The sequence below is a fragment of the Balaenoptera physalus genome (genome assembly GCF_965194825.1).
Source record: "Balaenoptera physalus genome assembly, chromosome: 1".
NCBI classification, from domain to species: Eukaryota; Metazoa; Chordata; class Mammalia; order Artiodactyla; family Balaenopteridae; genus Balaenoptera; species Balaenoptera physalus.
In genome coordinates this window covers 194137076-194163811 of record NC_138882.1, presented here as the reverse complement: position 1 = coordinate 194163811, position 26736 = coordinate 194137076, and the positions used below count along the sequence as shown (strand labels likewise).

At 56.4% G+C, this 26736-nt stretch overlaps 3 protein-coding genes across 7 annotated transcripts in view; 2 read left to right on the top strand and 1 right to left on the bottom strand.

The window, feature by feature from the left end:
* Positions 1-1231: 1231 nt before the first annotated feature.
* On the top strand, positions 1232-5327 carry TPRG1L (tumor protein p63 regulated 1 like). 2 transcript variants are annotated; one of them, XM_082462930.1, is made up of 5 exons: positions 1232-1559; positions 1661-1755; positions 1832-2008; positions 2838-2991; positions 4013-5327. In XM_082462930.1, exons 1-5 carry the CDS (start codon positions 1347-1349, stop codon positions 4205-4207), a joined length of 834 nt encoding a protein of 277 aa, XP_082319056.1. In that variant the 5' UTR covers positions 1232-1346; the 3' UTR covers positions 4208-5327. The 2 variants fall into 2 exon arrangements, with proteins under 2 accessions (XP_082319056.1, XP_082319057.1); XM_082462931.1 differs by having other exon boundaries at positions 1234-1559; positions 1664-1755.
* A 599-nt stretch (positions 5328-5926) lies between these two features.
* On the bottom strand, positions 5927-22695 carry WRAP73 (WD repeat containing, antisense to TP73). 2 transcript variants are annotated; one of them, XM_082462910.1, is made up of 12 exons: positions 22533-22687; positions 19054-19206; positions 18425-18541; positions 11984-12056; positions 10608-10711; positions 9790-9876; positions 9359-9493; positions 9198-9275; positions 8003-8108; positions 7102-7227; positions 6522-6713; positions 5927-6287 (listed from the first exon to the last, which is right to left on the bottom strand). In XM_082462910.1, the coding sequence occupies exons 1-12, from the start codon at positions 22599-22601 to the stop codon at positions 6145-6147; spliced, it is 1383 nt and encodes a 460-aa protein (XP_082319036.1). In that variant the 5' UTR covers positions 22602-22687; the 3' UTR covers positions 5927-6144. The 2 variants fall into 2 exon arrangements, with proteins under 2 accessions (XP_082319036.1, XP_082319037.1); XM_082462911.1 differs by lacking the exon at positions 19054-19206 and having other exon boundaries at positions 22533-22695.
* A 2288-nt stretch (positions 22696-24983) lies between these two features.
* Positions 24984-26736, top strand: part of TP73 (tumor protein p73) — a 68508-nt gene continuing 66755 nt past the window's right edge. The window contains exon 1 of one of the 3 annotated variants that reach the window (XM_082462862.1): positions 24984-25320. The gene's annotated coding sequence lies outside the window, so the exon portion shown is untranslated. The remainder of the gene's footprint in view (positions 25321-26736) is intronic. The other 2 variants (XM_082462860.1, XM_082462861.1) reach the window with 2 other exon arrangements.

The following is a 26736-nucleotide window of genomic DNA, read 5'->3' as shown; positions in this document are numbered from 1 at the left end:
GAGGGTAGTTAATGGCAGTGTCTCCTGGGGAGGGGGCTCTAAACTGAGTATTGGAGGATGGACACAGTAGGGGTGAGTCGAGAAGCCTTTCTGGTGGGGGGAGTAATCTGGGGTGTGACTAGAGGCAGTGGAAGGCCAAAGTGACCAACTGGGTGAGGATCACAGGTGCTGACATTTGTAAACTGTCATGGATACAGCCCTTGGGTCTCCAAGACAACGGGTCAAGGTGGATGGAGATGAGGTTGCTCTGGAGTCTGTGGGTGCCAAGACCAGGGAGCCGAGGTCCCTGGCAGGGCCTGCAGCTGCCCAGGGTGCCGCTAGCTGCAGGCAAGATCACTCAGAGCAAGAAAAGATCCAATTCTAGTACCGGGAGGACAAGAGCAGAGGCAGCAACAAGGAATCCTGGTTCGGCCCTTGATGGAGTGACGAGGCCCCGTGCCTCGGTGTCCCCTTCCGTGGAGCAGGGTTGGGAGCTCTGCTCCCTAGGTGCGGGGAGCACGTCTGCATTTAGCACAGCCCTGGGCCCCCGTCTCCGTCGCTCCATCCATGAACCCGCGGTCAGAAAGGCGGAGGCGCTCAGGAAAGAGCTCTGCTCCGCGGGCCGCCGCTCCTCCAGTCCCCGAAGCCCGCGCTGCCCCTGCTGTGCAATGTTGACACTCTGCGGAGAGAGCTAGCCCGGGGCGTGGTCATACCGGGCAGCAGGAGGTGCGTCCAGGGAAGTGGTCTCCCCTGGCAGGGTTCCGCATCCAGGGGGCGGTCACCCTGGCCGGGCGGAGTCCCAGTCCAGGGGGCGATCACTCTGGGCAGGAGCCGGGGTCCCATCCCGGAGGTCCGCTACACTTCAGCCGAAGCTGAATATATGGGCGTGGACGTCGTGCCGGAGGTCGGGGATCCAGGACGTCCCCGGCCTCCTGCCGCACCCCGGGGGGTGGGGCGAGCACCCGATTTACCGGGGGAGGAGCGCTCGGCACCTGACTCCCCTCTCCCATGGGCCCTCCTCATCGCCTTGGCAACCTGCCTGGGCCCCGCCCTTCCCGGACGTGTAAATAGGAAGTGGGCGTGCGCGCGGCGTGCTTTTCCGGCGCAGCGAAGGGCGGGAGCGATTGTGAACGGCGGCGGGCAGGACCAATCGCGGAAGACAGCTGGGGACGATCCAATAGCGAGGGCCGGAGGGGGAGGGAAGGGCGGAGCCTGAGGCGGGGCTGGCGAGGCGGAGCCAATCGCGGCGGGCCTCATTGCGGAGCGGGCCCGGGGGCGGGGCCGAGGGCCCGGCGTAGGCGGCGGCGGTAGCGGCGGTGGCGGCTGAGTTGGGTCCGGTCCGGGGTTGCTCGGTGGCGGGCGCGGCGATGCTGCAGCTGCGGGACTCGGTGGACTCGGCGGGCACAAGCCCCACGGCGCTGCTGGCGGCTGGCGAGGAAGTCGGGCCGGGCGGCAGCGTCGGTGGCGGCTGCGGCGGGGGGCGGCCGGGAATTGGCACTCCGCTGCGACAGACGCTGTGGCCGCTCAATGTCCACGACCCCACGCGCCGCGCCCGCGTCAAGGAGTATTTCGTGTTCCGGGTGAGGCTGGGAGCGGGGGCGGGAGAGGGCGTGGGTGGGCGGGGCGGGCGAGCGGGCGTGACCTGTGACTTCCGCCCCCGGCTCGCCCCGCACGCTCCCAGCAGCCCGGCACCATCGAGCAGGCGGTGGAGGAGATCCGCGTGGTGGTCCGGCCCGTGGAGGACGGCGACATCCAGGGGGTGTGGCTGCTGACCGAGTAAGGGGGTGCGCGCTGGGGAGGGGCCCGGGCACCTGTGCGCCCCGGGCGCCGAAGTGACCGCTGCCGCCCGCAGGGTCGATCACTGGAACAACGAAAAGGAGCGGCTGGTGCTCATCACCGACCAGGCGCTGCTCATCTGCAAATACGACTTCATCAGCCTGCAGTGCCAGCAGGTGGTCAGGGTAGCCTTAAACGCGGTGGACACCATCTCCTACGGAGAATTCCAGTTTCCCCCGAAATCGCTCAACAAGTAAGTGTGTTGAACAGAGAGCCCGGCACCAGGGCCTCCCAGTCAGCCCTTCCGAAACCAGCCTCCAGTGAATGTCTTGTTTCAGCAGCAGCAGAGTGTAGAGACAGGTGACTTGTGCCCAGCAGGGTGCGTTAGAAGGAATTCTGGCACAAGAGACAGTTATTAGTCTTGTAGTAAAATGAACTCAGGGTATGTTAAAATAGGCCCGACGTGGGTATTCTTCAGATAAGAGCCAAACTCAGCATTTTATTCCCGCCAAGAAAGGATTACATCTATCATGTCAAGCTCTGTTGTGGTTAATTTTTAAAAGAAAAAGGTAGTGCGTTGCTTTGATTTGCAGATATTACTGAAGGTTAAATTTGGAAACGTTTAATGGCCAGTTTTCAAGAGCTGATCTTCATTTGTTAGGGAGGTTTCTGAAATATGAGAAACCTGGACATCAGTATACTCAGTTGAATTAAACGGTATATTTTAGAGTTTTGATGTAGAGATTTGGGTAGGGAATTCAGGAAGCTAAGATAAGCTCAAAATTTTAACCAACAATAAGATGCTCAGGGAAAAGGATTTAAACTTGCAAAAATATTACTCGTTTAGTTAGCACAACTAAGACAGTGCTTTCAGTTTGTCATATTTTAAAGTGCTGAAAGCTGTCGTTATTAGACACGCCATTCCTGTCCAACCCCACGGGTCCTTCACTGTTGTGAAATGTCATCAGTCTCATCTTTACCGGTGGAACAGCTTTTTAATCTCACACCCACGACTGAGCAGGTGCTCGGGGGGCGCCGTGGCCTGCTGTGTGAGGTCTGGTCCCTTTCTTCCCACTCGGTAGGCGAGAAGGTTTTGGGATTCGCATCCAGTGGGACAAGCAGAGCCGCCCGTCCTTCATAAGCAGATGGAATCCCTGGTCCACCAATGTGCCGTACACCACATTCATAGAGCACCCGATGGCCGGCGTGGACGAGAAGACGGCCTCTCTGTGCCAAGTAAGAACACAGACAGCAATAGCAGCGCTGCCCAGTGGGATGGGAATGTTCCAGGCCTGTGCTGCCCAGTACGGTGGCCACATGGGGCTGCTGAGCACTTGAACAATGGCTAAACAGAGAAAATAAACTTTTTTTTCCCATACGTTTATTTATTATTTTTTTCTTTTTTTGGCTGTATTGGTGCGCGTGGGCTTTCTCTAGTTGCCGCGAGCTGGGGCTACTCTTTACTGTGGTGCGCGAGCTTCTCATTGTGGTGGCTTCTCTTGTTGCAGAGCATGGGCTCTAGGCACGTGGGCTTCAGTAGTTGTGGCATGTGGGCTCAGTAGTTGTGGCTCGCAGGCTCTAGAGCACAGGCTCAGTAGTTGTGGCGCACGGGCTTAGTTGCTCCGCGGCATGTGGGATCTTCCCGGACCAGGGCTCGAACCTGTGTCCCCTGCATTGGCAGGCGATTCTTAACCACTACGCCACTGAGGAAGCCCCAAGTAAACTTTTGGTTTTTAAAAGTTTGTTAACTTACGTCTGAATAATGCTGTGTAGTTAGCAGCTGCTGGTCAGCGTAGCTCTGTGATGGGGTCCTCTGTGGCTGCGATCGTCTTGGAGAAGGGCCCAGAAGGGCTTCAGGGTGTGGCAGGTGACCCCCGCCCATGGTAGAGCTGGGCAGTCTGCGTGCTCAGCAGGAGAGGAGGCCTTGGGGTGGTGGGAGCCGGGTCCAGGACTGGTGACAGGCCCCCCACTTGCCAGCTGTGCACCTTGGCCTGCTCACCGCCTGGTGGGTGGTGGGGAGGAGTAGGTGGGTCACTACGGCAAAGCCACGTCGACCGGCAGAGCGAGGCCCTTGAGGACTGGCTGTGGTCAGTCACAGGTGAGCGCAGAGGTGAGGTGTGATGCTTGTAGAGTGACGCGGAGATGAGCCCAAGGGCCGCCGGATGCGTCTGGGCGGGCATCTCTCCAGGGTGGGGACGGGCTGACACAGACGCACGGGGGATCATCTGATCAAGCTCCCTGTCTTCTCTCTTTACAGTTGGATGGCTTCAAAGCTCTGTTAATCCAAGCTGTCAAAAAAGCCCAGAAGGAGAGTCCTCTGCCAGGCCAGGCTGGTGGCGTGCTGGTCTTGGAGTGCCCCCTCCTCATCGAGACCTATGTGGGGCTGATGTCCTTCATCAACAACGAGGCTAAGCTGGGCTATTCCATGACCAGAGGCAAAATCGGCTTCTAGATGCCACACGTGCACGCGGGTCTCTTCCCTGGGAGAGCCAGGCCGAAGGGACCCTGGGGGCGGTAGGTCTCTGGCCAGCTCCACCGCCGCTGGCAGGGTCCGAGCCCCTTACCTGTAGGGGTCTGGGCACGATTAGCATAGTCAGATGGACCGTATACTTTAGCTGGATACTGGGCATCTGGTCACGTGAGCTCCAGACAAAGCAGAATGAATCTTGCTGTCACCGTCCTGGCCGGTATCTGCTTCCTAGAACCTCAGTTTCCGTGTCCCCCCGCTGGGGTCTCCATCCAGCTTCCTGTGGTCCCTCCCACCCCAGCCCTGGAGCATGTTAATAATAAACGTTGCGTGATTCCAGTGGAATAGCCCTGTCAGCACCGCAGCTACATAGATTGCTACATCCAGGGAGGTACCCGAGACTCAGTGCCTGTGGTGGTTTACAGTGGGTGTCCAAATTTGTATTTGGAGATTTAATCCACTTTCTTAAAGCTAATTTGAAAGAAGCCAGCAGGCATGAGCTCATCAAGAGAAGGTCTGCCTTGTCAGCTCCTGAACGGACACTGGCTTTTGTGGAAATAATGTGTTCGGCCTAAAGTCACACTTTTTCTAAAATTCATCTATATTGTGTTAATAATACTTATGGCATCTTTCCCAGGCCCAAAAAGGTTTACAGAAAATCATTTTAAGACAGGTCATTAGTCTGAGAAAGTCACATTGATAAGTTCTTTGCACACAATTTTATCAACTCTGTTAAGTTTGTATTGTCATATTCATATTTAAAAAGGGAATTGCTTAGTTTGCTCGTGAAGAATGCACTTTTGAAAAGGAACCCCGTCAGAGTCTCCTGACGCAGCTCACCCCTGGACACCAGCCCGGGGGAAGTCGTCGTTCCCGTCCACGGCTGAGCGGTCTGCCTGGGAGCGTCTGTTGATGATTTAACTGCTGGCCTGCCGGTTCCTCCTCCTCATTGCTGACTCTGGCGTGGCTGTGGTCAGCATGGCCGTGATTCGGATGCGGCGGCCTGTCCACATCGAAAGGCTGCCTCACAACTCCGCCTGGGTCCTGAGCCTTTGCTTTCGGTCTTGTAGTAAAGACACTTAAAATCTGAGTTAAAACATTAAAACTGTGGGTGTCATTCCTTTCTTAAAGTTATTAAGATAGGTGCAGCCACCAAGAAAGCGTCCTGTGCAGTGAGAGAGTCTTAGAGTGTGAGCTGCTCTCTGCGCTGGTTTTGAGCCCCTCGCTGTGCGCAGTGAGGGTTCTGTACCACTCGCTCCCCTCATGGCCCCCAGGGAGCGGTGTGCACTGTCCAGCCTCTACCTAGGGTGACAAACCCTCGTTCCCCCACCAGCCTTCTCAGCCCTGGCCGCCTTCCCGAAGCACCCGGATTGTTCCAGGTGGACAGCCAGAGCGGACGGTCCCTGCGGGGAGCCGACCTTGACCCAGCCGCCCCAGGACCTGCAGCTCCAGCCTCCCTTGGAGGCACAACCCCACCCCGGGTGCTCGGGGCTCCCCTCCTGCTCCAGAACAGGCCCCACGGGACCCGCAGGCCGCGCTCCAAAGCGTTCGGTGACAGAATGGAGGCCCCGAGCAGGGCGGGTCTTGTGTGAGGGGGACTGCTGCTTGGGGCACACTTTCCCTAAGACAGTGAACCCCAAAATTAAAACTGACCTAGGAAACTTTCCCGTGACCTAAACCTTTGAAGAAAGTAAGCACGAGACATTTTATGAATTAGCAAATATTTATTTTAAGTAACAAAAATTAGTTTTATACCATACATATTAACAAAAATGCTTTGCTATAGAAAAATGGAAGCAAAGCATTTCCTCCGGGCCACCCCAGTGGGAGACCCTGCACCAAGAAGCTCTGCTCCTTTCCCGTGGCCAACACAAGCCGAGGTCTCCCACCTTGAGCCACGTGGGCCTGATCGTGCACGGGTCCTACGTGTGGTCACCCCTCTGCCCGAAGGCTGTGCCGACCCCCTGCTCCGTCTCCAGGAAGCACAGGCAGAAGTGGTCCTTGCTGAGGAGGGCCAGGGAGTCCCCACTCAGGTGCCAGCACAGGGAGAGCACCTGGAAGTCACCTGGAGGAAGCCAGGAGGTTAGAGCAGGAGAGGCCAGCGTTGCAGGGTGACCCAGCTGGAGCCCCAGAGTTCAGCGGGTGGGAAGGCTCCCCCTGGCCTGGGATGCTAAAAGCCGCGGGCCCAAGTCAAGTGCGCACACCCGGCGGCCCTGAGGTTTATGGGAAGGTGCCTCCCGAGAAGGGCTTTCACCTTCTGCTCGAGGCCGCGTTTGCTCGCGTCCCTGCTCGCGCTCACCTTCCCCGGGCACCTGCACCGACACGCAGCCCGCCGGCGACCACAGGTACACGTTGCTGCCCCCCGTGCAGATGGCCAGCCGGGCCTGCCGCGGGTCCCACTGGAAGCAGCGCACGGCGGACAGCTGCTCCAGCGCCGCGAGCAGCCTCAGCTTCTGGATGTCCCAGATCCAGACGGCGGTGGGGACGCTGTCTGGGGAAGGAAGACGTGAACAGGCCCGCGGTCACCCCTTGCTCCCCTGCTCGAGCCCCCGTGCCGCTCACGCCTGAGGACGGATGCTGCCTGGGGCCTCGGTGGGGGAGGGCCCTCCCCGAGGCTGCTTGGCGCACACGGGAGTCCTGTCGGCCTGAGCCCTGCTCTTTCCCAAACGGACACAGAGGGAGCAGAGGCCAGGGCCTGAGGTGCAGCGGCTGGGCGGCTGCTGCTCCGATGGGCCCAGTGACCCGAGACGCTTCCGCAGCAGGATGGGAGGAAGCACGTGCGGGAGACCCGCGCCCCGACTCTCCTTTCAAGCCATTCGACTGCCCGGCCCCGAGGGAGCGGGGAGGGGACGGCACACACACGTGCACGGGCCACTGACCACTCCTCGTCGCCAGGAAGCAGCTGTCAGGACTGAAGGCCAGCGCCCCAATGCCGATCCTGGGGTTGGCTCTGTCGGGGGCAGGCTTCAGAGTCTGTAAGGAGACCGGCACCGAGGCGACCTCGTCTGGGCGTCCAAAGAGAGAGCACGCTGAGCCTCCCCGCGGGGCGAGGCCTGCGGTCCGCGGTCCTGCCCACGACCCCCCGCGGGGCGAGGCCTGCGGTCCGCGGTCCTGCCCACGACCCCCCGCGGGGCGAGGCCTGCGGTCCGCGGTCCTGCCCACGACCCCCCGCGGGGCGAGGCCTGCGGTCCGCGGTCCTGCCCACGACCCCCCGCGGGGCGAGGCCTGCGGTCCGCGGTCCTGCCCACGACCCCCCGCGGGGCGAGGAGCAAGAACGGGGCTCGGGGGGAACCTGGCCGCGGCGCACAAGGCCTGTCCTCGCGCCCTCCCCTGCGAGGCCGTGTTTCCGGAGCTGTGACGGGCCTGTCGCCACTGCAGGGCCTGGTGGCCATCCCAGCGGCTCCTCTGACGCCCTAATTACGCCATTTTACAGACAAGTAACGTCCCAGGTCCCCGACACAGCCGCGGCATCTCCCTGAGCCCCTTGAGGGCCCTGCTCACCCAAGGAAGTCACTGTTCATTAAAAAGTCGCCCTCAGAGGACCAGCCGTCAAATTAGGATTCCCAGGGCTTGTATTCAGTCAACAGAGCCAGTGGCCAGGCGGCCTGCTGGCTCACAGCTAAGAGAGACGCTGGCTACCAGGCATCACAGGAGAGGATTTGAGAAAAAACAAGGAACATCTGGAATCTCCCTGGACCCAGAGGACTCTTTTTTTTTCATAATAAAAGGAAAGGAAAGGGGAGGAAGAGAAAGGCCCCCACCCCGGGCCCAGCTGCTCACATTTGCTCTCCGTGGAGGACAGGGGCCCAGCCGCTGCTCTGGGAGGAGGGAAGGCCAGGCGGCCCAGCACCAGTGGCGGGCTCTTCTCGGCCTCCTTGTACACCACCTGGAAGACAGACGGCCCGGGCAGGATGTGCAGCCGTGGCCCCGCTCACTGCGCCCTCCTGGGCACCCTCCACGAGGTCTCACCCGCGGGCCAGCACTTCAGTGGGGACAGGTGACACACGGGCCAGGAGCGAGGCGGCGTGCGTCACCGGAGGCCTGACGGGAAGGGCGAGCAGCCCGACACCTCAGACCGCACCGGCCGTGGGGTGGAAGGACCCCCAGCGAACCCTGCGAGGCCCGGGGCAGCCCCACCCGACCCGGCCGCCTTCCAGTCCTGTTCCTGCAGCCCCAGCAGGTCCTCCAGTTCCTGCCGGCGTCAGGACCGCCACCGGCTCGCGGCTGTACGGCAGCCCCACAGCTGCTTCTCTCCTCACCACTCACCCATCTTAGGTTCCTCACCAGCAGACAACTCACTAGGCTGTCTGCCCCCGTCCCTGCTGTCCCCCCCCGAGGCGGGGTGTCTGTCCCCGTCCCTGCTGTCCCCCGAGGCGGGGTGTCTCTCCGGGTCCCTAAGGTCTCCCAGCACCCAGACCGGCGCCTGCTGAATAAATGGATGCTTGTTCCCACCTCAGGGCCTTTGCACTCCTGTGCCTGTTCCTACTGCCCGAATTGCTCCTCCCCAAACCCTGCATCACCTCCTCCCTGTGTCTGCTCCAGGACCCCTTGGCAGGCAGCCTTCCTACCCACCCGGGGAAGACACCAGCCCTCCCAGCCCCGGCCCAGACTCCATGGGGCAAGGGTCTGCCTGCTCTTCTCCGACTGGCCCAGAGCACAGTGGGCGGCCCAGCAGATGTTTGGCACCTGCAGGCAGGGGACCCTGTTCACAGCGCAGAGCAGGAGCTGGTCCCAGAGCGAGCCGCGGGGGTGGGGGTGGGGGCTGGGGAGGGGAAGGACACCGCTTTGGACCCTCTGGGAACGTGGCAGAAGAAACAAAGGCCTCTGGGCAAGTCTGACGTTTGAAATGTTACAGTATCAGAAGGTTATGGGGATATAAGTACCTGTAGCGCCATAAATAACGGAAAGTGAAAAAGCAGTTTTCGACCCCCCTTCCCCAAATATTGCTCAAACAGAAATGTGCTTCCAGACTTACTATTTTGGGATTATTAATGGTTGCGGGATGCCCGAATTCTGTGATCATTTTCCAAGTCACGTGGTTAAGAATCCGCACCTGTGGCAGGGGGTGGAAACCACGTGGTCAGAGCCACTGCTGGGGCACTGGCCGTGGGCTTCACCCCGAGGACGACCTCCCACCTTTCCGTCGTAGCTCCCGACTGCCAGGAACTGACTGCTGGGGCTCCAGGCCACGGACTTGATGCCCAGGGACCACTCGTAAGCACAGAACGTAGACAGCAGCCGGCCGTCCAGGGAGTAGAGCAGGATCTTGTACTGCCGAGACACTGAAATTGTTACTGAACCCGGAGCGGGTAAGGCAGCCACTCAGGAGGGAGTGAGACTCGGGGCGGGGACACTGCCCTCCCCGACGGCGGCGGGAAATGGGGACACGGGACCATAACTAGAGGAGCAAAGTGATAACACTGCGGGAAAGGGGAAACCGGGAGCCAACAGAAGCTCCTCAGCTCGACGTCTAAAAGAGGCAGTTAAGGCTCTCGGCATTCGGAGCCCGTGAGAGAAATACTGGCGACGGCACTTAGAGCAGAAAGGGCCCCGAGGGGGCTGTCTACCTCCAGGCAGGAGTCCCAGGCGGCCAGCACGCAGCCGTTGGGGGCCCACTCGATCCCGGCCAGGTCCTGCGTGTCCGTGTCAAAGTGCTTGCCGAGGCGGGCGGGGGGGAGAGATGAAATTGAAAATGTTTTCTTCAACAGATACACGAACGTTTATTTTAAAACTGATGTGTTCACACATTCAGCATTTAACTTCCTCATCTAGCCACGGACAGAAACGTGTACAACCGTGTCCTCCTGCTGTGACGTCCGGCCTGAGCGCTGGGGAGGTTCCAGGCCGGGCACACGTGGCTGCGATGTGGCTCAGGCCTCCGTCCGCCCCGCGCCTGTACGCCCTTCTTGCCTGGCTGAGTCTTGTGCCTTTAGGACCAGCCCAGGCAAGACCCCCCCAGGACACTCCTGCCCCGTCAAGGAGGCCTCCGTCTGACGGCATCCGGGGGTCCTGCCCGGCCCTGTGCGTCTGTGTCCGTGACCTCCTGCCCCGCACAGGCACGTGGTCAGTGTTAAACTCCAGCTCACTCCTCCGCCTGAGGCAGCCACACGCATGCAAATACCACGGAACCAACAGGAAGGGAGGTGGCACCAACCTGGCGGCCTGTTAACCGTGAACACACCGCGAGCACGCGCCGTCTCACCACGTGCTACGAACGCCTGCCGGTGTGCGCGCCACGTGGTTACAGGCAGCGCCCGGCCTTTGGGAATGTGGAATCACACTGCTCCATACCACGCGGAAGACGCCCTGGAACCTCAGACAACGCGCTTCTCCCCTCCCTGCCCTCCCCAGGGTCGCTCCGCTGCCAGGTGGGGACACGTCTCACCCGCAGGAGCTGCCAGTCGCTGCAGACCAAGATGCTCACGTAGTCTTTGCAGTCCCGCCTCTCGGCCAGCGCCAGGTAGCGGCCGTCCCTGGTAAAGGTTATTCCTGCCGAGAAGAGTGAAAGGTCCTGGGATTGAGAAGCGGATCGCAGCAGTGGTTTTCAAGTTAGAATGAGAAAGAGAAAGCAGAGGTGTGACGAGCGGGACGTGGCACACAGAGCGCGGCGTCCGCGGCGGGGAGTGCGTGTCTGCACAGGGCAGGGTCTCCACACCCCTGCTCAGACTTCTGACCTGCACAGAACCTGCGAGAGACACACAGTGACCTGAGCCCCAGTGAGCCCCAGAACATTACCGGGAAGTGCGGTGCCCTACGGAGTGTTGTGTTCTTAGAAAATTAACTGCAGGAAACTCAGCTGGTTCAGAGCAGGCTTGTCATGACATTTCCTATTTTTACTTTTGAATTTCAATTTGGAAGAAGTCAATTCAAGGTAAGAATCTGGCTGCAACTAGACTGTACTTTCTGGGTCCGTATTAGCGAACTGAGCCTGCAGCCACATTTCATACCTCATGGGTCAAAAGAACACCTAAATGACAGAGCTGTCATTTCCACCAAGAAGTGTGTGTGTCATCTGGAGAGACACTAATATCCAAACTATAAAAATTAAAAAATAAGTGTACAATTGCACACCATTCACATGTGAGGTTCAAACAGCTGACAGCAAGAAAAAAAATGGAAAAATCATTCAAATTATGTACCGCTTCCTTCTGTTTCTTAACTGAAAGACCGTCATGTAACTTCAGGACTCAAGAGAGTGGGGCGCCCGACTGGCTCTCGGGTCCAGCTAAACCCTCGGGGGTGGAATCCCCGCCGGCACAGAGGACACGTGCCCCTGGCCCTCCTCGGTGATGCCCAGGCGTGACAGCCGCCATTTCCCCACTCCAGGCCTCACAGAGTTAAGTCAGTGGAGGATTCTGTTCAGAATCTGGTGTGTGAGGTGGCGGTGCAAGGCTGACATGAACTGGAGGGACCCGAGCGCCCGGTCCGGCAGCAGATGTAAAGGGTTTACGCGTAAGTCCTTCTTCTTTGACGCCCTAAAGGACAGTACCCTGCTTAGTCGCTGACATCGCGTAAAGGAGAAGCCCTGGAGACACAGGTGGGAATAGTCACAGATGAAGGACTCACTAGGAGGTCTGGGATGTACTTTTAAAATAATCTGGGGGCGGGGGGGGGGGCGGGTATAGAGAAAAAAGACTGGCTATGAGCTGACACACGGCTGAGGCAGCTCTTGCCTGTGTTTGAAATTTTCCAGGGTAAAAAGGTCCCCAAACCCCAAACTGCGACAGAGAAATGGCTTCTGAGCACCTCTGGCCGACTCACCCTGCTGACAGGCCTTAGGGTATTTGATGTAGGACACGGACTTTGTGCACAAAGACCAGACGGTTATCCGCAGCTGCCAGCGGCAAGGGGAGGGAAAAGAGAAAGGAAACAGCATATAGTTAGCGTCTTTGGAGAGACCATTCCAAGTCTTAAACCAGATCGTCAGCACCCAAGCAAGAGATCCCCACAGAAGTACCCGCATCAGCAGTCCTGTGGTGTTTTCTGTCTGAAGAAGTGTGTCAAACTCACATTTTACGATTGTTAAATTTAAATTTTTTTTTGGCCACGCCGCACGGCTTGCGGGATCTTAGTTCCCCGACCAGGGATGTAACCCGGGCCACGGCAGTGACAGCGCCGCATCCTAACCACCACTGGACTGCCAGGGAATTCCCACGTTTGTTCAACTTAATGCTCCTCGTGCTTGGTTTTCATTTTGTGACAATATTATCTGAGTGACACAAAGTTAAATCTAAGTGTGTTTTAGGTCAAAGTGCAGTCATCCCTCCTTTTCGGCCTGATTTATAAGTTTTATCACAGGCACATCCGTATAGGAAACAGCAGCACATAGAGGGTTCAGTGCTGTAGGGGGTTTCAGGTATCCGTGGGGTCCTGGAAGGCATCCCCTGCGGATAAGGGTGGGGGGATGCTACAGTCACAGTTTTCACATAATAATAAACCTAAAAATGCTACTTAGAGAAACAGGTTTAGGAGGGAAGCCACACAGGACGCTCCTCGGTCTCCTGAAGCAGATGAAGGGGCGAGAGGCTCTGCCTCATCGGGCAGCCCCGGGCCGGCAGGGACGGTAAGTGGCCCGACTGCCCGCACGGAGGCCTCTGCGGAGGATTTCTGGGGGACCCACTGCAGGCACATCGCGCGGGTAGCGACAGCTGCCCGGGCTGTTGCAAAACGGCCGGAAGCAGACGTGTCAGTGAGGGACCAGCGAGTGCGCCAGGGATGGACGCCTGGGCTCGGGGAGCTGCACTCGGGGTCATGGGGGGGGGGGACCCAGAGCCTCCGCACTGTCACCCCGGCCCTGTAAGCAGGCGAGGCCCCCCTGCACCCAGGCACGTGGAGGGCTGCCGGAGCCACCCCAGACTCCCTCGGAGCCTCAACGTGAACAATCACCCTTGACCGGAGTTTCCAAATGTTTGTTTCGGAAAAGCACGTCCACACCCTTCCCATCGGCCGTCAGGGAGGGGAACTGGGCGCCCTGCCACCTCCAGCTCCCGCAGCCCCCAGGCCAGTGGACACGGACGAGGCTGTGTTTACCAGGCGTGGCTGTGAGGTAAGGAACACGGGCTGGAAAACTGCTTTCAACAAATAAGCATAGCTTTAAAAACTGTAGGACTTCACATGAAGTAAAACGCAGGGCCCCGTGTTTCTGTACCAGTGTGATTCCTGCAAGCTAGGCCCTTTTTCTTTTTTAGCTTAGGAGGTTTAAAAAATGAATTAACTGCATTTTCTCCACATTGTCTCTTAGGAAAGAAAAGAATCTGATGTCCTGAACTGCCTCTGTGAAAAGCTCACGCGGCATTTAGGGGAGACAAGGGATGCAGACAAGCTGCAGGGTTGGCGGCACCTCTGGGCTGTACTCAAGGTAAAGCGCTTGTCCGTCTAAGGAAAAGGTACCAGGGCGTGCAGACGAGGCACGGCCCAGGAGCGAGGCTCACCCTGAGGACAGGCTTGTTCCCTGTAAAACCTCCTGCTCTCAGAGGCCAAGGAGGGTGGAAAGGCACACCCTTCCCAGCCCAGCAGGTCTGGGTGTTAAATCCACCTGGACATGCACAGCCGGCGCCATCTGGCCTGGAACACCTGTCCTCCAGGTGAGCGAGGGAGAGGAGGGAAGGCCCAGGGCGCTCCTGGCTGGGAGCCCCCCCATCCCCTGCCCCATCCACACTTCTCTGTTAAAGGCAGAAAAGACACAAAGCACTTAAGCCTGATTTTTACCCGCCATCCCCCGCCATCCCCCATCGAAAACCGTTAAAAGAAACCCAACTGTGTGTAACCTTAACAAATCCAGTGAGAAAGAAAGAGGCAGATAAACACCCGCTTCCCCTCCGTAAGCTCGAGGAAGGTGGCAGCACCGCAGGAGGGGAGAGCGCAGGGGGACAGGTCAGAGGTGGCGCTCCCTGAGGGCCGGCCGAGCAGGCCCGCTTCTGTGCCCACCCACACATCCTGCTGCGGGAAAGCGGAGGCCAGGGGGCCTTGACCTGGGATTTCAGGTCTGGTCCCATGGCATCATCGTCACCACCAAGGGTCCTTCCAAGGTGTCGGCCCTTCAGCAGGACCCCCCCTCTGGGCTGGGCTGTGCTTTCAGGCGTTGCCACACTTAAGGGTGAACTGAAACGCTCATCTCGCCAGAGAAGAGTCACTTTGGAGAAAGAGTTCCTTAGCTCATCTCCTTTTCCACAACACTTTCTAGTTGCCTTGACGTAAACAATAAGTACATTTTTATTACTTGATTGCTGCTGCCGGTGACCGGGAAAATTCCAGCACTTAAGCAAAAATACTTAAAATGACCTTTTCCAACTCAGAGACTGTTTGGAAAATTAACTCCAGAAACACAGCAAGCTGACAGCAGCGCACCGAGCTCTTTATCAGTGTGGATGTGCGGCTCCCCTCTCCTGGGAGAAGTGGGACTGCGTTCAGAGGTCGAAGCCCTCCAGGTTTACACACGTACACCTGCCTGAGAACCCTCGGCTCTTCCCCTGGGCTGAAGCAGGGTCAAGAGCTGATACAACAAAATTTAAAACTTTTTTGGAAAATATGTACAAGATCTGTACAATGAAAATATTGCTCAGAAAAAAATTTTAAAGACTTAAAAAAACGAAAAGTATCCCATGTTCATGGATCCAAAGACTCAGTATTGTTAGGATGGCAATTATCCCCAAATTGGTCTACAGATTCAATGCAATCTCAAGTTTAAAATCCTAGCACAATTTTTTTTTTTTTTTTTTTAGAAACTGACTTATTCCAAAATTGATACGGAAATACTAAAGACCCAGAATGGCCAAAACGACTTTGAAAAAGGACAAAATTGGAAAACACACTGATTTGGGTTTCCAGACCTACTATTAAGCTTTAGTGATCCGGAGCGTGTGGTATTGGCACAGAGACAGACTAAGAGATCAATGGAACAAGACAGAGTCCAGAAACAGACCCACATACCTACAGGCAACTGATTTCTGACAAAGGTGCAAAGTGGGGAAAGGACAGAAATTCAAGACAAATCACACATCTAAACTTAGGAGCTAACATCATAAAACTTCTAAAAGAAAACAGAAGAAACTCTGTGATCTTGGGTTGGGCAGGGATTTCTTTAGACACAAAGTGCACAAATGATAAAAGAAAAAATTGATCCATTAGACCCTGTCAAAATGAAAGACTGCTCTTCAAAAGAAACCGTTAACAAAATGAAAAAGCAAGCCAGAGACCGGGAGAGAATATTTACTAAACATGTATCTGACAAAGAACTTGTAACCAGAACCTTACAGCTCAACAAAAGGACACACGGCCTAATAACGAAACGGACAGACGATATGAACAGACAAGAGTTACAGGATGATGGGCACACAAAAGACGCTTAACATCACTAGTCATACGGAAATCACCAAGAAAACCCACAACGAGACACCAGCACACACCAGACTGCCTGGCAGAAGAGGCTGGGGCGAGCGGCATTAGTGAGGCCATGGAACGACCTCCTGCACTGATGGGGGAGGCTACACGGCACGGCTACTGCAGGAAAGAGTCCGCTGTTTCTTAAGCTGTGAACATACACCTCCCGGCACCCCGCTCTCCAGGTTTTTACCCGAGAGAAAGAAAAACCCGCGTCCGCAGACAGCCCGTGTGAGGATATTCACGACAGCTCCAGCGGCCAGTGGGTGATACACACACAGGGTGGGGAATCCGCACGGGGACACCACTCAGCCCCGAGAAACCGGACTGATGCCCACAGACGCGGACGAATTTCAAGAAGAGCACGAGGCCGAGTGATGGAAGCCAAACACAAAACTCTGCGAGCCACGTGGCCCCTCTCACGTGGAATCTGAACTGTAAACCAGGAGCGACAGGAAGCAGGCCAGGGGCGGGCAGCAGGATGGCGGGAGGGCGGGAGGTGCCCACTGGGCGGTGTAAGCACGCTCCATCCCCGCCGGGGCGGCGGCTGCGTGTCCCAGCTCACGGTCCACACGCTTAAAGTGGGTCAGTGTTGCCGTGCATAATAGTTCCAATGGGCTTTATTGAGATAGAAGAAAAAGTTTTCCGGTCTGAGTTTATTTTTTTAAGCCAACTACAGGTTATTTAAACATACATACTAAAATTTAAGGATACGGAAAGGCTGAAAGTAAAAGGATGAAAAAGATATACCCTGAAACCCCTAACCAAGGAAGGATGGCATTTGATGCCAACATCTGACAAAACACACTGCAGAACAGAAAAATCTACGAGACGTGAAGAACAGTTTATTATAATAAAAGGCTCAATTCACCATGAAACTTGCAACAGTTCTAGTAACAGAGCCTCAAAAACACATGAGAAAACCTGGCAGAGCAGAGGCAGTGAGGAGGGCCCAGCCCTGTCACATGTTAACATCCTGTAACACAGGAGTGAAACGGGCCGACGATGGCACAGAATGGAAAACCGGAACCGATCGCGTCGGTGTAAAGAAATTCAGTTCTCGACACAGGTGGTAAAGACAGACTTCTTAACAAATCCTGTTGGGAACAGATAAAAACGGATTCACTCCTGACACCACCATTATAAACTCCACGTGAACCTGAAACACATATTTAAATTAAGTGTGTGCATGGGTGTGTATAAAATAAGATATGGAAACTCGACGTCACCAATGCTTAGAGAAATGAAAATGCAAACCACAGTGCAGTACCACTGCGGTTCTGCTGGACTGGCATCCATTTAACATCCTGATCAAACCGCATCTCCTACAACCAGGCGACCTCCCCTCCCCAAACGTCCGTGAGAGAACGCCTGGGTACGGGCTGAGCAGACGCCCACCATCCACTGCCTGCAGCATGGACCGCGACAGCTCCAGTGCCCAGCACCAGCAGGCTGGTTGCTTAAACCGTGGCATGACTTTCCCTACAAGGACTGAAAGAAGCAGTCAAACCCTCGACGTGGATGAATCTCAAAAACGCTATCGCGGGGGAAGAAAGAACCACAACAGAACACAGAGTATGACTTCATTTAAGCGAACTTTAGACAAACGCACACCACAGTGTATGGTGTCTGCACACACACACACGCGCACACACAGATAAGACCTTAAGGTAAGTAAGGACATGCTTAATGCACAATGCAGAGCGAGGGGCCCCGCGGGCTGAGGTGGGGCCCACAGATACCCTGCAGTCCTGAGTGCTCCGTTCTCAGGCCTCACGGCAGCGCACAGGCTGCCTGTCAGTGAACCTTGTCCAAGGAGCACGGTTTCTCTTTCACACTGACAGGTGCCCGTCTGGGGGCTGGATTTAGGCCCGAAGAATTATAAGCATGAAGCCTTTTAGATGAGGCTATATGAACAGCTCAAGTTCTCTCCAACAGCCCTGTAAAATGTCAACGTGTGTAAGGCGGAGAAACCAGCCCCCTTCACTTGCTGTCTCCCTCCCCAATGGCCTAAACTGGCAGACATCAAATTCAATATAATGACGAGATGTGTTCACACCACCCCAGCCTTCCCTGATCCCCTAATGTGACACACTGACGAGATGTGTTCACACCACCTGAGCTATCTCTGATTTACCGTCAGATTTCAAATGTTCTTCGCACTCAGAGCTCCTGCCCAGGGCCCCATGTCCCAAGTAAGCCCAAGGCTTGAAGAGGAAATGAATGACGAGGTTAGAAACACACAGAGCAGATGTCTTGAGGGGAAGATGTAAATTTGTTCATACTGAAGTTCATTTTCAATTGTTGAATCAAAGAACCTGTTTAGGGGCTTCCCTGGTGGCACAGTGGTTGAGAATCTGCCTGCCGATGCAGGGGACACAGGTTCGAGCCCTGGTCTGGGAAGATCCCACATGCCGCGGGGCAACTAGGCCCGTGAGCCACAACTACTGAGCCTGCGCGTCTGGAGCCTGTGCCCCGCAACAAGAGAGGCCACGATAGTGAGAGGCCCGCGCACCGCGATGAAGAGTGGCCCCTGCTTCCCACAACCGGAGAAAGCCCTCACGCAGAAACGAAGACCCAACACAGCCAAAAGTAAAAAAAAAAAAAAAAAGAACCTGTTTAAATCCTTAAAAATATAATTTAAGCTGTTCTTTTAAAAAAATCTTTTTTTTTTCATTAAAACTGGGCAAAAAGATTACATAACAACACTCATGGGCTTATAATGCTCTGACCACTTACGACGTATACCCTTCCCCCCAAACCACCCACTCTAACGCTACCAAGTGATTCAGGAGGAGGGGGCATTCGGGGCGTCGCACTCACGTGGAATTCCGTCGTGTTGAGGATGTGGCGCCCATCGGGGCTCCAGCAGGAAGCCACCAGCCCTGCCGAACCCTCGTCTATTTTGCAGTGCCACTCTGGCTGCTCCAAAGACCACACCTACAGTCACAAGAGAGAGACGAGTCAGTGCGCTAGGTAGATTGAAGACAACTGGCCAAGAGCTGTGTGGAGGCAAACACGGGCGAGCCCTCGGAACCTTCCAGCATGAAGGGCTGGGCCTGGGTTGCACCACAGAGGTAAGCCACGCTTCTCGGTGACAGCGTGTTGTCGTGCTTCGAAGGGTTCACCCCTCCGCTGTCCCTGAGACCTCACTTAGTTAGGTTTGGGGTCTACAACAAAACACATCTCAGCGCTCCCACACAGGACGAGCGAGTTGCTGGGCTGCCCTCTGAACACTGCCTGTTACTGAATTAACTTGGTTACAGATCAAGGACACTTAAGTGTCCTCTTATCTTAAAAGTACTTAAACTATGAGCGAACTATTACAATTTTAAAAGAAAACGGCCTTTGAGCTGTGCTGCCTCTTCTTCCAGACCGGCAGGGCACAGGACGACGCCCTTCGCGGGGGCTACGCTCCAGTACGGGGGGTGTCCGAGCCTCGGGCCGCAAACCTGCACCAGCCCCCGCTTGTAGAGGGCACACAGGATGAAGAGCGAGTCGGCCGACCACTCGATGTGCTGGATCTGGTCCAGGCACGTGTGCAGCTGGCGGATCTGGAGGGTGTTCGCATCCCGGACCACTAACCGGTACTGGACGCAGGAAGCCTGGAAAGGGAGGGGAGAGGCGGGCGGTGTGGGCTCCGGAGGACGGTCCTCTCGGGGCGGCAGCGCGGCGCTCCAGCCAGGGGCTGCCTCCTCCGCTCCCTCCACACACGCTTTCGGCCTAGATGGCCTCGTGCTCATCCCGTGGACAGCCCGTTCTCAACAAGATGAGTTAACGGAAGATAAAACTGAAAGGTACAAGCCAGGTGCCCAAACTGTGAAATCCCCGGAGAAAGTATTATTTTAAAACTCTCTACTGGAGTCATTTCCTACTTTCTTCACTGTCCGACTAACACTGAAGCAGGAAACAGCACTCGGGAAAGGCTCATCTGCAAACAACCAAATCCTCTCTGCTTTTATCACCTGCAGACAATCTGTAAGGAGTGAGCAGGGAGGCTCAGGGCTGCTGGTGAGAACGACCCCAGAAACGCAGTTCCCTTCTGTTCAATGTCTGACTTGGAGCCTAAGCAACAGAAAGTCAATATACAGGTTTGAAATTCTGCAAGTGTAAGGACGTTTCATGAATGCTCATTCACCTGTGATGAGAGAACAGAAAAGACATATTGGTCTCTGCCCCCAGGTCCTGACACAGGGCTCCTGAATGAAACCCTTACAATTTCCTGGGTGACAGGAGCGTCATTTGTTCTAGAGAGGCAACTCTGGGTGGGCTCCTGGATGGGGCTGTCACCCGGAAGACCAAGCCAAGATTAGAAGCTTCGAATTTTCAGCCCCAGCCCCCTTTCTCTTCAGCAAAAAGGGCTTAAAATGGAGTTAATGATGGTTCAGGCCCATGTGATGAAGGCTCCGTAAAATCCCAATAATACGGGGTTCAGAGCTTCCAGGGGGGTGAGCACAACCAGACACGGAGGGTGACGCCCCCCAAATTCACATGGACAGAAGCTCCTGCACTCAGGACCCCCCAGACCTCACCCTGTGTATCTCCTCATCTGGCTGCTCATCTGTGTCCTTTACCATATCCTTTAATAAACTGGTAAACGTGTTTCTCTGAGTGCTGTGAGTCACTCTAGCAAATTAATGGAACCCAAAGAGGACATCATGGAACCTCTGACCTATAGCCAGTTGGTCAGAAGCACAGGTGACAACCTGGACTTGCAATTGGCATCTGAAGGGGGAGGAAGCAGTCTCGTGGGACTGAGCCCCTAACCTGTGGGACCTGGTGCTCTCTCCAGGTAGACAGTGTCAGAATTCAGTCAAACTGTAGGACACCCAGCTGGCGTGGCGGAGCACTGCTTGGTGTGGGGAAAAAACGCCACACAGTTGGTGACCAGATGTGTCAGAAGTGTTGAGTGTGGCAGTCGTGTGGGACTCATAGGAAGAAGGGCTGGGGGGGGGGGGGTTTCTTACACACCCACATTAACTTATTCTTAATCCTGACTCTGAAAAGTTTAAGTGTTAATACAGTTTTCTTAAAAATAGTTACTTTATGTCCATATTTGTTAATAATATCCAAATCCAAGCAAATAATTTCTATGATTGAGTAAACGTATCTGCTAATAGGAGAGTACCTCACAGTTCAAAAATCAAGAACTGACTTTTAAATGTTAATTGCTTCATTTTTGTATTTATCAAGGTCAAACTGGATTATTGGATTTTTGTTTTATAAACTTCCATTAAAAAAAAGCCACAAGAGGGACTTCCCTGGTGGTGCAGTGGTTAAGAATCCGTCTGCCAATGCAGGGGACACGGGTTCGAGCCCTGGTCTGGGAAGATCCCACATGCCACAGAGCAACTAAGCCCGTGTGCCACAAATACTGAGCCTGTGCTCTAGAGACCACGAGCCACAACTACTGAAGCCCGTGTGCCACAACTACTGAAGCCCGCATGGCTAAAGCCCGTGCTCCGCAACAAGAGAAGCTGCTGCAATGAGAAGCCCGTGCACCGCAATGAAGAGTAGCCCCCGCTCGCTGCAACTAGAGAAAAGCCCGCACACGGCAACGAAGACCCAACACAGCCAAAAAAAAAAAAAAAAAGCCACATGAGTTCTGCATGGGAAAAGGAGAGTGGGGGAGGGATTGCAGATTAGAAATACTATGTGTCCCGTGCCTATTTTTTCATATTGTAGCTTTGAAAGCTGTGATCAGTTAAAATAAACTCCTTACAAAATGGAATGTTTGTAGCAACACTTGGAAAAACCATATCAAATCTGTTGCAAGATATTAAAAATGGCAACATGGCCCTACTTTTTCCAGCACCTAGGATAGAGCTTTGAAGAACATGGTTCCAGTAACATTACTGCCTACTGCTCACGATATTTAAATCAGAAATATCTGATTATTTTGGTGTAAAAACCAAAAAAGTACCAAAATTAAATGAGAAAATATAATCTCTCTCTTTATAATTCACTAGAATTTTCATAAATGGTCAAAGGGGGGGGGGAATACCCTAACGTATGAGGGAGTATTTTGAATATACCAAGGTTTTTGGGGTGCCATTTAAGCTAAAGACATTTTGTATTTTGGAGATGAATGCCATATTATGTGATTTAGAATAAAACCTCCATGAAGAAGGCAAACATGTACATCCATCCTCAAAGAACTAGATAAGGATGAAAGGAATGTTAACAAAGCTCGAACTGAAAAAAGAATCAGGAAGCATGAGTTACTAATTAATGAAACTAAGTACACTTTTTATAAAGCATAATTTTTCTTCTTAATGTCTTTCCAATGCCAATTATCCCTCACCCACCACATGCCCTCACCCTAAGATTCTGAGGATATACACGGGTCACGCTGGTATATTTCAAAACTTAACTTTCATGTACAAGACAGTTCAGTGATGTCAGAAGCATTCTGCCACCCATGGAATCAGCAGCTCAAATCTCAGGAGTGCGGACAACTCTCTTTATCTGGGCATAGAATGCTAGTTATCAAAATCATTCATCTGGCATGTAGTAGAGACAGGTGAAGACGGCTGGGAAAGGGGACAAGCAGCTGCACCACTGCACCAGTTTACAGCCAACAGGACTATATACCTGCCTTTTGTGACAAACTAACAACGATCCGATATCTCCTGTGTCCTCAAATTTGTGAAAGCAGCATTGCTTTTACCTGCCTTTAACAGATGGAAACCCAGGTGCAGGCAGCAGGCGGCTTCCTGGGCTCCCAGGCTGCAGCATCTTCCCAGGTCCCCTTCCCAGGGTCGCCTGTCTGCAGCACCTGCCCGGGGCCCACACCTGCAGACCCTCGAGCTCCCTCCATCCGGGCCCAGCGGCCGCCCCGCTCTCCGCTCCCTGGGTCCCCGCCTCCCGGTAAGGACAGGCGCCTCCCCGCGGAGGGCCCACCCTCGGCCCAGGCCCCGCGGCCGCTCACCAGGTACTTGCCGTCCGGGGAGAACTTGCAGAGCAGGCTGGAAAGCTTGAACACCTCGGAGAAGTTCATGGCGGCCGCTGTACCCCACGCCCACGAAACTCCGCCCGCCCGGCCCGCCGCAACCGCCCCTCCGCGGCCGGAAGTGACGGAGGGCGGGCGCCGCAGCCAGTCAGGGCTCCGGGCGGACGCGCAGCACTGTGGGGCTTGTAGTTCGCCACCCGGCGCCCCGCGCGCCGCCGCGCCTTAAAGGAGACACGGCGTTTCGTCCCACCCGGGATTCCCGCCGGTGCTCAGGTGTGGGGAGGTCCCCTCCAGCTAGGGTTGCCAGATAAAATGCAGAAACTGCACTTAAACTGAATTTCATATAAACAACGAATCATTTTCTAGGATAAATATGTTCCCAAATACTACATGGCACGTATTTATGCTAAACAATTACCCCCTTATCTGAAATTCAAATTTAACTGGCGTCCTGTGTGTCTATTTATATTCATGTATTTATATTTAATGTAAAGACATATTTATATGTAAATGTATTCAAACATAAACATGCGCTTGTGTGTAGAATATATAATATAGTGCATAATACGTATATTTTATACATGGAGTATGAATAAGTATTCGTTTTTCTTTGTTTGTCTTTTGGCTAAATCCGGCAACCATGCCTGCAGCAAGGCCCTCACTTCAGGCTCAGGAGCTGCTCTGATCCAGGAGAGAACGAATTTGACGCTTGCTCCGCACGGAGAGCGCGTGGATCGCGCGCACCCGCTTGTCCATCTCACGCGCGCACCTGCGCTCGGACCCGCGAGGAGGAGAAGGACACCCGGGCCCCCACCCGGGGCCTCGCCGCACCCGCCCTCCGCACGGACGGGAGCGAGCAGCTGCGTCGGCGCTGGCTCTGCCGACCTTGTTGGCTGCCCCGCGAGCGCCTTGTCCCCTCGCCCACTAGGGACTCCGGGTCCTCTTCACCCAACAGCAGTCTCCCCCCACACCCCCGCCAGGCCCTGCCGGCGCCTCTGCCGCCCCAAGATCGCACGGACCCTGACACCCAACCCCGCCCCTGCGTTCTGAGAACCGAGACCCGGCCCGGGTCCTCCTCGCACCTCCGCGAGCCGGGCCCGCGTCTTCGCCCTGCGGAAGCCCACCGACTTCCCAGAACGAACGGGTATGGGATGCGTGCAGGCGTCCTGCTCGGCCGTGCCGGCCTTTTTTTGTCCCCGGCCAGATCAAACCCTGTCTGTGATTCGTCTTTGGGCACCCCCCCCCTTACCCCGCACCTTGCAAACAGTAGGTGAGGCATAAAGGTGTGTGGCAGTCAGCCAGCCGAGCCAGGTGAGGTGCGGACGCCGTGCACCAGTCCGGGGCTGCGCACAGTTCCACGGCAACATTGCCGCGTGGGTTCCCCTGGCCTGGGAGCATCGGTCGGAGGGAGATAACGGGTCCCTTGAGCAGCAGAAGGCAGCGTATAGCACGTGCCCGCCACCTAGAGCCTTCAAAATTCGCCAGTGTGTCGGGTTCTCCAGCCGAGGCCCTAGGACTAGGTGAGAGCCCTGAAGACCCCGTCTGCCTTGCGGGGGACCCGGACCATGGAGCCACAGGTGTCGGGGCCCGAGGGAAGTCTTCGCCTGAGGCGGTCTCTGCGCGTAGAAAGCCATCCCCAGTGCACGACCCACGTGTCGCCGTGGACACCCGTGCGTACCTGCGCAACGCGAAACGGAATCCGGCCCCGGGGGCCGGGGGCGGGGTGGGGGGCGGCGGCGACCCGGGAGTGTTTGCGTACAGAATTATTATTCCCTGGGGGCCGTGGGCACATCCTCCGCCCAGGAAGAAAGCAGGCTGGGGCTGAGAGAGTCGCGTCCAGAGTGTCCCCGCGGATCCGTAATGCGGGCCGGGGCCGAAGCGAGGCCGTGACCTCCGCTGCGTGAGCGGTGTAGGTGGCGCGCCCTCCGGGGCGAAGGAGCCCAGCTAGTACCACCCGGAAGCAAGCGGCTACATTTAACCCCGGATCCTGGGGTCGCGACCTTCACCCCTGTCCCTAGCAGGTCACAGCCAGTGCGGACACTCCGCAGACCTGGGTGGCGGCGCCCCTACGATGCGCGGCCCTTCCCCCTCCCCTTGGATTCCCAGCGCCCGGCGCGCAGAGGTCCCGCGCCGGTGGGGGAGGAGGAGGGAGACCCGGAAGATGCTATGTCTCGGGGAAAGGAAGGCGTCGGGACGCGGAGTCTGCATCTCTGCCCCCCACCCCGGCTCCCGCGCGCCCTTGCCCTCGCTCCCAAGCCGGTCGAGGGTCGCCGTCCCATCTCCGCAGCAGCAGGGCCCCGGCGCCCAGCCCGCGATCAGCCCGAGGCAGGCCCCGCCGGGGCCGACAGGGGCGACGCGCGCCAAAAGGCGGCGGGAAGGAGGCGGGGCGGAGCGTGCCCCAGGACCCCGACTCGGACGCGGCCAGCTGGGGGGGCGGAGCGCCGGGCGGCAACCTTGGCCCCAGCCTGGCCCCGCCGCCCCGCGCTCCTCCTGCCAACGGCTGAGCGGCCCGCGCTGCCTTCCCGCCGGCCGGCTACGGAAGGCGCTAACGCCCGCGGCCACCCCTCCCCGCGGCGCCTCCCCTCCCCGCGCCCATATAACCCGCCTCGGCGGCCCGCGCCCGCCCTGCCTCCCCGCCCGCGCCCGCGCCCGCGCCCGCCCAGCTGCACCCGCCTCTCGGCCCGCGCCTGCCTGCGCCCCCGAAGGGGTTACGCGGCGAAGCCGGGGCCGGCTAAGGCATAGATTCCTGGGGCTCCGACGGCACCAGGTAGGCAGCGCGGGGACCTGGCGCGAGGGGCTTGGGCGCGGTTGGGCTCCGCCGGCGGGGCCTGAGCTCAGGGCAGCCGGCGCACGGGCTCGCGGCTCCGAAGCTGGGAGTCGGTGAGAGGAGACCGTGTGCACGAACTCGAGAGAGGGTGACATGGGAGCTACCCCGAGTCCGACCAGCTCCTGGGGCGGGGCACGTGGGGCGGCGGGGAGCCCGGGTCGGAGTCCAGCCGGCCAGGAGATGCGGCGTCCTGCCAGCAGTGCGGCGGCCTTTGGGGCCCGGAGCAGCCTCCCTGGGATTCCCGGAGGGCCTGCCTGGGGTTAACCCCTCTCCACCTCCGCTTCAAAGGGACGTGGAGAATGCGACCCCGGGGAGAGGCTCGTTCGGGGGTGCAGGCGCCTGTTGCTGACGAGCCCCTCCCTGCCGGCCCCCACTCCCTCTGCACCCGAGAGGGCTGTTACCGATCCGGAGGCATTAGCCGCCCCACTCCTCACAAGGCCGAGTGAAACCCAGGTCTTCCCCTGGACCCGGAGAACTGGGCATGACCCCTAAGCTGGTCCCAGGGAGTGGGTTACCAAGGAGCCAGGTTCCAGAGCGGCATCTCTTGGTGGCCCTGAGTTGGCCCGGGTGCCCCACCTGTCTGTCTCCTGAGTCTGTTTCAACTGGGGAAAGGATGGGTCAGAATGTGGTCCCTGGGCCGGCCGGCCTGGCCAGAGACGACACCTCTTTCCTGGATCCCTTCTCTCCTGGTCCTCCTTGCGTCGCACTCACCCTCCTTTTAGGCCTTGGACTGCGGGGTGCGGGGGGGGGGTAGCTATTATTGCCTTCTTACTCAGCTTGTATTTTTGTCTGGTCCCTAAGTGGATTTGCACGAAGTATGCACGTGTGTGCATGAATACATGGGTGACAGGTAGACCATTGTCAATCAGTAAGGGGCTGGGGGGGGGGGGGACGGGCGGGGGAAGTGCGCTGTTCGCCTCTGACCAGAGGTCATTTGGTCCAAGTATACTGTGGCCTGTTTATTAAATACTGGACATTTGGGAGCCATTAGCTCAATGGTTTTCTTTTGTTTTGTTTGCTGACGTTGTTGCTGTTTATTTGTTTTAACCTTAATAATTAGCTTTGGGGGAAAATGCATTGTATACCGAAAATCCAGCACCCGTCTTGCGACTTACTCAATAAAAGTTAAAAAAGAATTGTATTGAGAACAAAAAGACAGTATTTAAAAACTTGCAACATATGAATGTATGGATTATGCACGTGATTTGAAAAATAAGATACAAAGTTGGGCGGGTACCAGTAGCTGCCAGGGTGTCAGCAGGAGGCTACCAGAGGAATGGCCACAGGAAGCTCAGCCCTGTCTCGAAGTCCTGGTGAAGGTTCTGGAGAACAGGGTAGCTGTCTCCAAATTCCGCA